General features: G+C 36.9%; 1 protein-coding gene across 5 annotated transcripts in view; it reads left to right on the forward strand.

The window, feature by feature from the left end:
• The window catches only part of shroom2b (shroom family member 2b), a 27938-nt gene extending 17196 nt beyond the window's left edge, over positions 1-10742 (forward strand). For 4 of the 5 annotated variants that reach the window (XM_014027315.1, XM_014027314.1, XM_014027316.1 and 1 more), the window contains 5 exons: positions 2356-2922; positions 4270-4770; positions 5783-5957; positions 6121-6393; positions 9623-10742. In XM_014027315.1, the coding sequence (XP_013882769.1) occupies positions 2356-2922; positions 4270-4770; positions 5783-5957; positions 6121-6393; positions 9623-9895 (1789 nt within the window). In that variant the 3' untranslated portion in view covers positions 9896-10742. The remainder of the gene's footprint in view (positions 1-2355; positions 2923-4269; positions 4771-5782; positions 5958-6120; positions 6394-9622) is intronic. The other variant, XM_014027317.1, reaches the window with a different exon arrangement.
• Positions 10743-12021: the final 1279 nt, after the last annotated feature.

A 12021-nucleotide genomic window follows, 5' to 3' on the forward strand; every position in this document is an offset into this window, starting at 1 on the left:
AACAAACAAACAAACAAACAAACAAACAAACAAACAAACAAACAAACAAACAAACAAACAAACAAACAAACAAACAAACAAACAAAAAATAATAATCCCAACTGTATCCCAAACTCTGTAAGGGATTGAAGGCAAGATGACCAGCATCACATGGATTCACAACAGAATTTTAAAAAGGAACCTGAAGTCTGTGACTGTTGTTTAAAACATTTGTTAAAATAATACTGCATTTTTATTTTTGGTGTAAGGGTCAGCTTACACTTCTTATAACAAAGTTATAAGAGTAATTTAATTAGCAAGGATCTCTTTTATTTTGGATAAACATTTCTTTAGTGCAAAAATGAATGGACACAAAAAGTAACTCTCAGTCAGTGAATGTTTATTTGAACCATAATATGCGATCGTTTATTTTACAAATCATACAAAATTAACTAGAGTACACCTGATTGTGAACAATTAATCTCCTATAAAAAGTTTTGGGACCAACAATAACAAGCTTTTAACTTCTTAATTGTTAACCACACTTAAATAGAAACACAAATGTCAGATTAGATGTTAAAAACCAGACATTTGAGGCTGTTTATCTCAGGAGTTGGCAAGGGCAAGGTTAAGAAAAAAGGTTGAAGAAAGGTGTTAGCTTTTCTATACTTTAACTTAAATAATGTGGGTTTAACCAGAAGGGCGAAGTGTTCTGTGCTCAGCTTTGGTCAGACCTCGACGTCACACACAGCCAGCTTTTACCTTGAGATGATGTTCTGTCACCTGCCAGGTAGATGGGGATTTTGTCCATTCGAAGGCCCATCAGAGGACTGAGAGTCCAAGATAGTTCCTTGATAATTTGACTCGAGGTGACCCCTACATTGGTAAGCTAGATTTACGGTGTCCAGCAAATCTCATGGTCTGTCCTTTCTCAGTTTTCTCTCAGCACATCTACACTGATGTCTGAGGGAAAGAGCAGGTGGTTTAATTCTACCACTGCTAAAATGGAGTTATTGTTCCTTTGGTTTAAGTTCAAATTATCAGTTCAGGTAGGATTAAACACAGAGCATTCCTAACTTGATATTTTTCACCTTATAGACCTCTGGGAATTATTTTTGTTTGGAGCTAAAATGCTCTTTTCAAATAAACTGATATTTTTTAATTGATTTAACTAAGGAAATGGGAAAAAAACTGAGCCTTTGTGATAGACTTTTTGTAACAAAGAGCTTAAAGAGCCGATTTAAAATTAATGTTTTTCTGTTGTGTGTTGGCACAACTCCTATTTTATGGGTTTATGAGCTTTTTATCTTAATTTCATACAGTGGGGAAAAGGTATTTAGTCAGTCACCAATTGTGCAAGTTCTCCCACTTAAAAAGATGTGAGAGGCCTGTAATTTAGACCTCAACTATGAGAGACGAAATGAGAAAACATGTCTAGAAAATCACATTGTCTCATTTTCTAGAAGAATTTATTTGCACAATTATGGTGGGAAATAGGTATTTGGTCAATAAAAAACTAGCAAGATTCTGGCTCTCACAGATCTGTAACTTCTTCTCTGTCCTCTACTTATTACATGTAGTAATGGCACACGTTTGAACTTGTTATCAGTATAAAAGACACCTTTTCACAACTTCAAACAGTCACACTCTACTGTGGTGAACCAACAAAAAATAACAAAGTATTGAGAATATCTTTTGTTATTGACCGAATACTTTTTTCCCACCATTATTTGCAAATAAATTCTTTTAAAAAATCATACAATGTGATTTTCTGGATATGTTCTAGTTGAGGTCTAACTATGATGTCCATTACATGCTTCTCTCGTCTTTTTAAGTGGGAGAACTTGATCAATTGGTTGCTGACTAAATACTTCCCCCCACTGTAAGTCTAGGGCAATTATTTGGTATAAACAAAATAACATAAATTAAAAACATTCCCTCAAACATCTTCAGGTACAAGAACTGAAACTGAGTTAAAAAGTAGCCTGGAGGTCAAATGCGAAACTCTAAAAACTTTTAGAAAGTCTAGAGAAACGTTGATCCAGACCACTTTGGTTATGAAAATGTCAAACTGCTTGAAAGAGAAATGTAAAAAATGAAGAACAGCTCAAGGCAAAGTCCAGTAACTTCTTGTATATGTAATGATAATTATTTGCATTAATGTGCAGTTATTCTACTTTTGAATATTTCTATGAACTTCTAAAGTATAAAGAGACTTAAAAACAATCTAGATGGATCTCTTGACAAGGTTTTCTTTAAAGATAGCGCCTTTTTTCCCAAGTCCATTGTTTTCATGTCAAAGTAAGTAAATAATTTTTATTTTATTTTATTTTAAGAACTTATTCAGGTACTGACAAGTTTAATTTTGATCTACAGAGAAAAGGTTGAGAGCAGGTCATCTGACCACAGCCCACAGTCGGTCACGTCAGTCCAAAGAACTGAGGGGTTTGTTCCAGGCCTCCCTGACCACAGGACCAAATGTGACCGTGCTGGTTCCTCCCACACCACACTCTCCTCTGGATGTCGTAGCATCAGCCCCAACCCTGATTCCAAGCAGCCACAAACCCAAAGCCTGCTGCCACCACCCAGGCCCCATTTAGGTCCAGAAACCACATCCTCTTCCCAGGAATACCTCAGTGGCGCCCAGTCGGACCAGGCAGCACTCCAGCCTCTGTCCATCTCTGGTTCTGACAGCCAGCACCATGCAGATGTGCATCTGCATACTGCTGGCTCCACCCAGACCAGTTTCTCCAACCTTAAATCAAAATCTGGACCAGACCTGAGTGTAGAAACCAAGGAGGAGAAGGAACAACCAGAACTACCGTCTTCTTCTCCATCATCCTCTTTGACAAATCTGTCGCAATTTCCTTCCCTTCTGTTTGTGCCCCTCAGGCTGACCAACAAACCACCAGCCGTGTCCGTGCAGGATGACTCACATCTCAGGTAAGCAGCTTAGCTGGGGATCTTCAGGTCTCCTCACTGCCTGCTGTTACATAAAGCTTCTGTTGAACAGAAAATACTTTCAACTTTAAGTAAACAGGTTGAGCAGAACACAAACAAGAGAGTGCCTTTCTAGAGACAAATACTACAGTTTTTGGTGAGATTATATTTAAAACAGCCCATTTTCAAAGAAATAAATGAAGCAGTGGATCAGTTATTGTGCACCCAGAAAGGGCTTGAAATGTAAGAAGATCAGTTTTGTTTCAATTTCCTCTGCAGCCTAAAACAAATTGAACAGTAGGCTGTAATTATGTTAAAACTGCATGAGCTTGTATTTCCATAGAGGTTTAACAGTACAAATCACTCTCTAATTTAAAGCATTCTAACTTTTTTAGGCAACTTTTAAACTTTGTTTGGACTGAAGTTACCAATCTTCAATTTTAAGTCCCAAAACTTCTCTTAGAAATGTGATGTTTAAAGTAACTTTAAAATACCTATTTCTTTGATTTGCTAATAGTTTTACCATTTAACCTAAACATAACATGAAAAAAATTGCTGCATTTTACAGAATTCCTCCTGTTTTCTTTGTTGATTTGGAAGAATCATAATCACATCAAGTAAAAAATCCTTAAAACCAGCTTAAAACTTACTTAAAATTAGATAAATGCAGATGACAAGACATCCTACTTATTACAGTCATTTTTCATTTATTTTTAACATAAACAAATCCAAATTGCCAAAACAGTGTGTATACAAAAACTGCCTCACCCTTGTTAATCATGTTTAATAGCAATAATTCAAAGTAATTAAAGTAATAGTTTTATGTATGATCTTATCTGTTTTTATATCATTTGCAAAGCCTTTTTGAAATATCTGGTCATGACCTTTAACTAGGCTTTGAAATGGAGATGGAGCGCAATTCCATGAGCATTCCACGGTCTGACCTTTGGAGTGAATTTGCTGGAACATCCACTCCTGAGAAGACTGGCAGCTGCCTTAAATGTTAAAAAAGATTAACTCCAAACAGCTGGGAAATGACATTTGACATTCCCCAGATTAAGCAACATGTGCTTTTTTAAGGTCATCTTTGTGTTGTGAAGCACATCTGTATGCTTCAAACTCACAAAACTGCAGCAATTTGTTTGAAAAATTAAAACAGTTAGTATAAATTTTCACTACACCTCTAGCCCTAACACTCAGAATAAAAATATTTTCTTTCAGCTGCAGATTTCAAAATGAAAACTGATGGTAAAAAGTCTAAACTGATGTATCAGTCAGAAGTATAAAGTCAGACAAGGGCATCATATTTTTATTTTCTGATTTAGATCCTGACTTTTGTTTATTATCCAGGTCAGAAACAGAACCTCATGTCCTAGCAGTGATGGATGTAAACAGTCCAGTAACAGTAAAGAAGGTCCCCGTCAGAATTATCCACAATGAAAGCAGCTCAGGTCAAGAGGGACAAGTCCACCTGCATCAGAGCAGTAAGGCCTGCAGCATCCCTGAACCTTCGCTCCACATCTCTACTCAGAGCACCACAGAACACCCAGTTTCATCCTCATTCCTCACCGCCACTTGCCAACCTGAACAGGAACCAGAACATGGTTCAGAGTTGAGTCAGGAGTCCAGGTCAGCTGATGACCAGCATCTTGAGGATGAGGCCAAGAGAGAAGAGCTGGCCAGGGACATCATGGACAAAGACAAGTCTCTGGTGGAGATCCTGGATCAAAGTGGAAGGAAAACTACCATGGACCTGATGGAGGGACTCTTTCCCCCAGAGGAGATGATCTTGGAGGGGGCCCAACAGCGGAGGAGGGCATCTGCAGTGTCCAGGCTGCCCACCTCAAACAGGTGAGACATTTTAGCAAAAGACAAGTAAGGCTTGTTGCTTTATATTTTACATTTGCATTTTGTAATATGTATGAAGAAAATGACATTTAGATGTCAAAAGTTTAGACTTTTGAAAGAAATAATCTGAAGCCTTCTTGAAATTAATAATTTACCTCAAGCAAGCACTAATCTATTTTATTAAAAAAGCAGCCTTTTTTAAAAATGTTTTTTTATATTTGTTATATATATATATATATATATATTTTTTTTTTCCTACTGATGGTGGCGCCGGTGCATGGCAGCCCCACCTCTGTCAGTGTGCCCCAGGGCAGCTGTGGCTACAATGTACTTTGCCATCATCAGTGTGTGAATGTGAGTGTGAATGGGTGAATGTTTGTAAGTGTAAAGTGCCCTATAAGTTCAGTCCATTTACCATTTTTAGATGAAAATGTAGTGGGACAGTTTGAGCTCTCAGTGAAGTACATTTGTAAAAACATTCTCTTCTGCATCATTTTGCTTTTTCAGGAAATGTTTATTTGATTTATAAGAGTAAACATTCCTAAAGTCTGGTTTTTGCCCTTATTATAAAAACAGTGGAATTGACTTCCTGTCTTTTTGTTTGAGAATGGTTTACTCATCAGTTCAGGCTTGTTATCCAAGATTTAGTCTGCCTTCTGGTGGACATGCTTTAACATTACACGTTCTGTAGTGTAATTTTCTATTTTCAAATGCATATCAAATATTTGTATTCTCTAACTTCTTGTAATTTATAGTATTTTCATTGTTTACATATTTTCTGAAATATTTCCAAATATACTTTTTTATTTTCAACATTTTAATAAATGTAAATTGAGGTCACATACTAAAATTTGTTTAGATGTAGGTAGTAAGTGTTGAGACAACCAGCATCTTAGTGATTTTTTTAAAGAATAATGGCTTTACTTATAAATTATGCATATTTTAAATACAAACATGAAGATTTCTTTATTTCTAAACTGAAACTCAGACAATGTTTTTATAACTCATATTACAGGAGGGAGGAAGAGGATGTGTCTTTATCAGCCTCAGTCTCCCTGGTCCCCAGCTCCTCCTACTACAACACATCTGCTCCCAAAGCCGAGCTCCTCATCAAGATGAAGGACATGCAGAAGCAGCTGGAGGAGCAGGACTCCGAGGATGAGCGGGATGTGGACCTGGCCAGTAAAAAGGTAGAAGCCATCTACTCTGATCCAAAAAAAAAGGTGTTTTATTGTACATGAAGCTCTGCAGATGACTGGCTAAAAAAAGCTAAGAACTTAAAAAGAAAGTTTGAGTTGTTGTAAAAGAGTGGCATGTTTGGAACATGTGGTGGGTCTTCTTTGTCCTCTTCAGCAAGAGTTAATCTCCAGCCTGGCGAGGAAACTGGAGGTGCTGCGGGAGGCGCAGCAGAGCTTGCAGGAGGACATGGAGGACAACGAGGCTCTGGGTCGGGACGTGGAGGCTACCGTACAACGTCTCTGCCAGCCCAACCAGCTCGAGAAGTTCTGCATGTTTGTGGGTGACCTGGATAAGGTGGTGAGCCTGCTACTGTCACTGTCAGGGCGACTTGCTCGAGTGGAGAATGCCCTCAATAGCCTGGAGTATGAAGCTCCACCAGAGGAGAAGGTAACTGACAGGTTGTATGGATTGTCCGTAATTTACACAGATTTCCCCTCATTTTGTCGGTACACGGTGGCATAGAGCAATCCCAAGAATTTTTTTGAGTTTTACATTTATTTATTTATTTATTTATTTATTTATTTATTTATTTATTTATTTATTTATTTATTTATTTATTTATTTATTTATTTATTTATTTATTTATTTATTTTCAAAAATTATGTTTCAAAATTATTTAACATCTCAGAGCCTCAAAATGTTAAATAATGTTAACAATAAATGACATTTCAAGGCTGGCTCAGTTGGTAGAGCTGATGCCTCTCAGCAATAAAGTTGCTGGATCAAATCCTGGCCTGGGGGACCTTTCTCGGTAGAGTTTGCATGCTCTCTCTCTGTGCATGTTGTGGATTTTCTCCAGGCACTTTGGTTTCCTCCCACAGACCAATAAAATGACTGTTAGGTTAACTCAAAGTTAAGGATACTGTAACTCTAAACTGTCCCTAGGTGTGAGTGAGACTGAATGGTCATTTATCTCTATGTGTGGCCCTTTGATGGACTTGTAACCTGTCAAGGTGTGCCTATTGCACAGTGACTGCTGGATTTAGCTGAGTTACAGATGACATAGTAACGACGTCATGAAATGCAGACGGGGGGAAGGGAAATAAGTAAATGCAGCCCCGTTTCCTTCTGTTAATTCAGCGTCAAAATGTCTAAATTCGGTGCCGTACAGTTGTTGCAACCACTCCAGTCGGGAGAAATATAAAAGGTTTTTTTTTGTTCGTGCTCCAAAAGTAGTGTGTTGGGCTGCAGGGAGGTGATTTTAAAGGGGCAATATTATGTGTTTCTCAGGCATATATTTAAATACTATACCATAATAAAGTATCTATGTCACATTTAGCTGTTATGAAAATGCTGTTTTTATGTTTAAATAGAAAATAAACTTATCTTCTCATCACTTCCCCTTCTAAACGCCTTGAAATTGGCCTCTGTCTCTTTAAGAACCACCTTCCGCTTCTGTCCCACCCATTTCAGCATGGGGGGTCGCACATGGTGGGGTGGGGTGTGTGCTATGGTGCAGTGTACTTGGCATCTGAAAATACATTTTCTCAAAGGTACTTAGAATCTGAGAAGAGCTTCACTGAGTGAGAAGTAGTGGAGCTCAGCAGAGTTTAGTTTCACCCGTTGTTTGAGAGCCTGCAGGAGTCATGGGCGGGGCGTGTGGGGAGGGGGGTGTTCTGCCATGAGGAAATTTGGCTTGAAGACACGTCCCAGGGGCATTTCTGGTCCCAAAAGGTGCTTCTAGTCCCCACCTGTCGTTTTCCTCCTCTGCATGGCTTCCTAAAAACACTGCAGGATTTCTCAAACATGCATGAATGAGTCAAAGCAAGACTTTGGGCATGCATTTTTATGGGAGTATAACATTATGATATAAAGCTCAAAAAAGTTGATTTTACATGATATTGCCCCTTTAAAAAGCTTACAGAAATAAAAATCCAAAAATGTATCTGCTAAAAACAGGAGATGTGGAAATGGGCAATGCAAGAGTTTGCAGTGACCAACAGGTAAGGATTGTATTGTTTAAATTGTATTTTCAGATATTGGACAGTTACTCGAATTTGGGTTTACAGAAGCTAAATAAATTATTTAAAAGTATATCAAAGCACATAGAAATAAGGGGTTACCTCGTTGTTAGCATAAGTGATAGCATTGTTATCATAGGCTAATTACTTAAAGGAACTATGAAATAAAATCTACTTTTTTGAGTTTTATAATGTTACCCTCTCATCAAAAACATGCCCAGAGTCTTGCTTTGACTCATTCATGCATGTTTCAGAAATCTTGTAGAGCCCTGAGGAAGCCAGGCAGGAGAACAAAATGACCAGTTGGGACTAGAACTGTCTTTTGGGACCAGCTCTGCTTCTGGGCTGTGTCTCCAAGTCAAGCTTCCTCATCATGGAGCACACCTCCCCTCCCCCGCGCTGAAATGGATGGGACAGAAGCAGAAGGAGGTTCTTAAGGAGACAGAGGCCAATTTCAAGGTGTTTAGAAAAGGAAGTGATGAGAAGACAAGTTTATTTTCTATTTAAACATAAAAACAACATTTTAATAAGAATTAAAGGTGACATAGTTACTTTATTATGGTATAGAATTTAAATATATGCCTGAGAAACACATAATATTGGCCCTTTAAAATAGCAGAATTCTCACTACTCACCTGGGCAGAAACAAGTCAACAGCCATTTAAAGCTTCTTTGCATCCTAAATGTTCTAAATCCCCAATTGTAGGCTTCAAGGCTTTTGAAAGCTTTCATCTGGCTCATTGTTTAATTCGAGCTCTGCAGCACCAGATAGTTAATCATGTCAGTCGCCTCGACGCCAGTTAAATCTTCATATGACAAGTTTTTTTTATTAAGACAATATGGATCATATCCTAAATATACACAAATTTTTTGTGATTTCTCTAATACTCTCTAATCACAGCACGTGTGATTAATATGGATTTTTTGCTAAAATTACAGATTTTTGAGGCTCTTTATACAGGTAAACCTCCAAAGGGGCTGACTTGTATGAACTGATTACATGAGGTCACTTTATTCTGGGACCTGGAACCTGTATTTTACAATTAAGACTATCAAATTACAAAACTTCTAAAGAAAATGTCACTGATATCTAAAGTTGTATCAGCTTTTTCAAATGGTTAACAGAATGTTGAAGACTAGATAGTGAATTTATTGGAGCAGCTGTCAAAATGGTTCCCAGCTGGCCCTGGATGTTATCATATGAGAACAACATTTAAAACAAATTAAAAAAAATCCGGGTTATATTGATGAATCTTGAAGCAGAAGTTTTAAGATTTGAAATCTAAAGTCTTTAGAGTAAAATATACCCTGAGTTTTATTTATACTGTTAGGTTAAGAAAATGCTTGTGCAGGCAAAACCAGACAACAGACAGAAGCTTAAAAAACAAACAAAAACAACAACAAAAAAACTACTTGACTGTACTCACCTTATTGTTTTGTTGATCATTGTGATTAAGAAGACATTTTGTTGTTGTTTTTAATTTAGTATGCAGTAAAAGCTCTGAAAGAGCAAGAAGAACATGTTTTGTCCATTTTAATGGAGTTCAAAAATTTGTTTTCTTTGAAGACCTAACCATGATAACAAGTTGTTCCTGGTTTAATGTGATTGGGTAATGCTTATTTTTCTTTTATAACACAACTCCGTTCTCCATCAGCGAACCCTGACAGAGAAACGGAAGCTGCTGATGAGGCAGCACGATGATGCCAAGGAACTGAAGGAGAACCTGGACCGTCGGGAGCGTCTGGTGTCCATCATCATGGAGACCAAGCTGGATGCAGGGAGCCTGGACGACTACAGACACTTTGTGAAGATGAAGTCTGCGCTCATTATTGAGCAGCGAAAGCTGGAAGACAAGATCAAGCTGGGTGAGGAGCAGCTGAAGTGCCTGATAGAAAGTCTGCCGCTGGAGCAGAGGCCCCTGCTGTGATTTAAAACCAGATGAAAAGGAGGAATTCTTACTTGTGAAGAGATAATTTGAATTTTTGATATGAATGTAAAATATTGTTGAGTTAGGTTTAGAGCTCAAATTAAGTTGTTTGTCAAAAATTATTGCAACCGGATTTAAAATGTTTTTTCTGCTTCAAAAGACTGTTGTGTTCTAGTTTGTGAGTAATCTTTAATGTTTGTTCTGATTTGAAAGAGCAAAACTGAGAGAATAAACAAAATGCAGAATGCAGGATACTCAAACGTTTTTAACTGCCTAAAGAAAACAGATTGGCAGTATATGGAGCAATCTCATTCATTATTTCTCCCCTTTAATTGTTCAGATTAGAAAACGTTTGGAAGCTATTAAAGAGTCAAGATACAGTATATTTAATGTGTCAGATGCATTGAAACTGTACATAAAATGTTTAATCTATATTCATTTTGCGAACAAATATTTCTTTTGTTGTATTTTTGTTGAATTGTTCTTTATTTATAGCATCAAAGACGCTTATCTCTTTATGGACCATCATGTTCTGGATTCAAATCAACCCATCTTAAAGATACAGATGAGATCAAAGGAGCTGGTTAAAAAAACAAATTTTATATTCCTGACTTTATTTCTTTACATCTTGCAATTTCTCTTGTTTCTGTTGTTTCATGAGCTTTTTCTCTCCTGTAAGATGTGTATGTTTTATCACCAGGTGACATTAATATTTAATTAAGTAATTTATTGTAGCCTTTTAAAGACATGTATAAAGAAATTCAGATTGTTTCCCTTTTAATATATTTCAGTAATTTTGTTTCTCTTATGATTGTTTATTAAACTGTTAAAATCTGGTTTAGATACAGATTGTATCAAGTTTGGAGTTTTTTGTCCAATAACATTTCTGGTTATTTTCTCATTGATTCTTTTTGTGCAAAGGAAAGTTTTGACTATAAGAGAAAAAAAAGGAAAAGTTAAAACTGTTAGATTTGAATCTGATTCAAATGTTAGTTTCACACGCTGCTTGTTTTCTGCTTATTATACTGTATATATTTTACTCTATTTTACTTCAGAGATTTCATTTAAATTGCTTTTAGCTGAAGCAGTTTTAATCAAAAAGTCATGACAGCATAAAAACTGAAGCGGATTGAAAAGTTACAACTTTACATTTTTGTTTTGCTCCTTCAGTATATTAACTTAAGATGTGCCTCCTGTAGCTGAAATCTCCATGGACTGATGAGTTCATGTCTACAGTTTGCTTTTTAAAAACATTTTAAAAGTATTAAACTGAAAACACTGAACACTGTAAACAAGTTTCTTAGTTTTTGTTAAAGTTTTAATTTAATACCAAAAAAAATCAAAAACTGTGTTACAAAATCTGACATGATTTTTTTTATTTAAGATTTAAAATCAGTTTTAAGAAAACAAATATTTCATGACATTAATCAAGCTGCAAATTTGGCATTTCTGTTGAGAAATACGCAGAAAAAATTTTGCCGAGGTTTCGTAGTGGGCGGCTGTGGTGCAGTGATAAGGCAGCCAATGTAAGATCAGAAAGTCTCAGGTTCAATTTCCATGCAACGCTCATGTGTTGTCCTTGTGAGAGACACCCACTTCACAACTGCTTCCTGGTTGCCCACAAAGCTGCCCGCTGCCCCACTTGAGTGTATCTCACATGTGATGGGGTTAAATGCAGAGCATAAATTTCATCATTGTGGGAGCATGCAATGATGACAACAAAGTGTGGTGTCTGAAATACATTTGTACAACTATGATAAGGCCTGAAGCTTAAGCTGAGAATATGTCTGTGTGTATGTCGGCTGCAGAATAGAGCAGCGTCAGCTGTACACCTGATAAGGAAATGGATGTAGCTACTAATTTTAAACATTCTTGGCCAACTCTGATAGGACATGTGCATGGAATGTCTTTACATCAGGGTGTGTTTGGACATTAGAAAGGGTGCAGAGCCTTAGAGAGTTTCTCATTGAAAGGGTTTTTCTTTATTATATTACATTAAAGTTCATTGTGTGTGTATCAAATAAAGTTTTGAGTACATTACAAATGTTGGTACAAAATGTGTTTTCTACAGAAACAGGAAAGCAAGCGATGAGAACTGGCCTGCCTCAAGGCCAGTTCTGTAAGAT

Source organism: Austrofundulus limnaeus, unplaced genomic scaffold, assembly GCF_001266775.1.
Source record: "Austrofundulus limnaeus strain Quisiro unplaced genomic scaffold, Austrofundulus_limnaeus-1.0 Scaffold634, whole genome shotgun sequence".
NCBI classification, from domain to species: domain Eukaryota; kingdom Metazoa; phylum Chordata; class Actinopteri; order Cyprinodontiformes; family Rivulidae; genus Austrofundulus; species Austrofundulus limnaeus.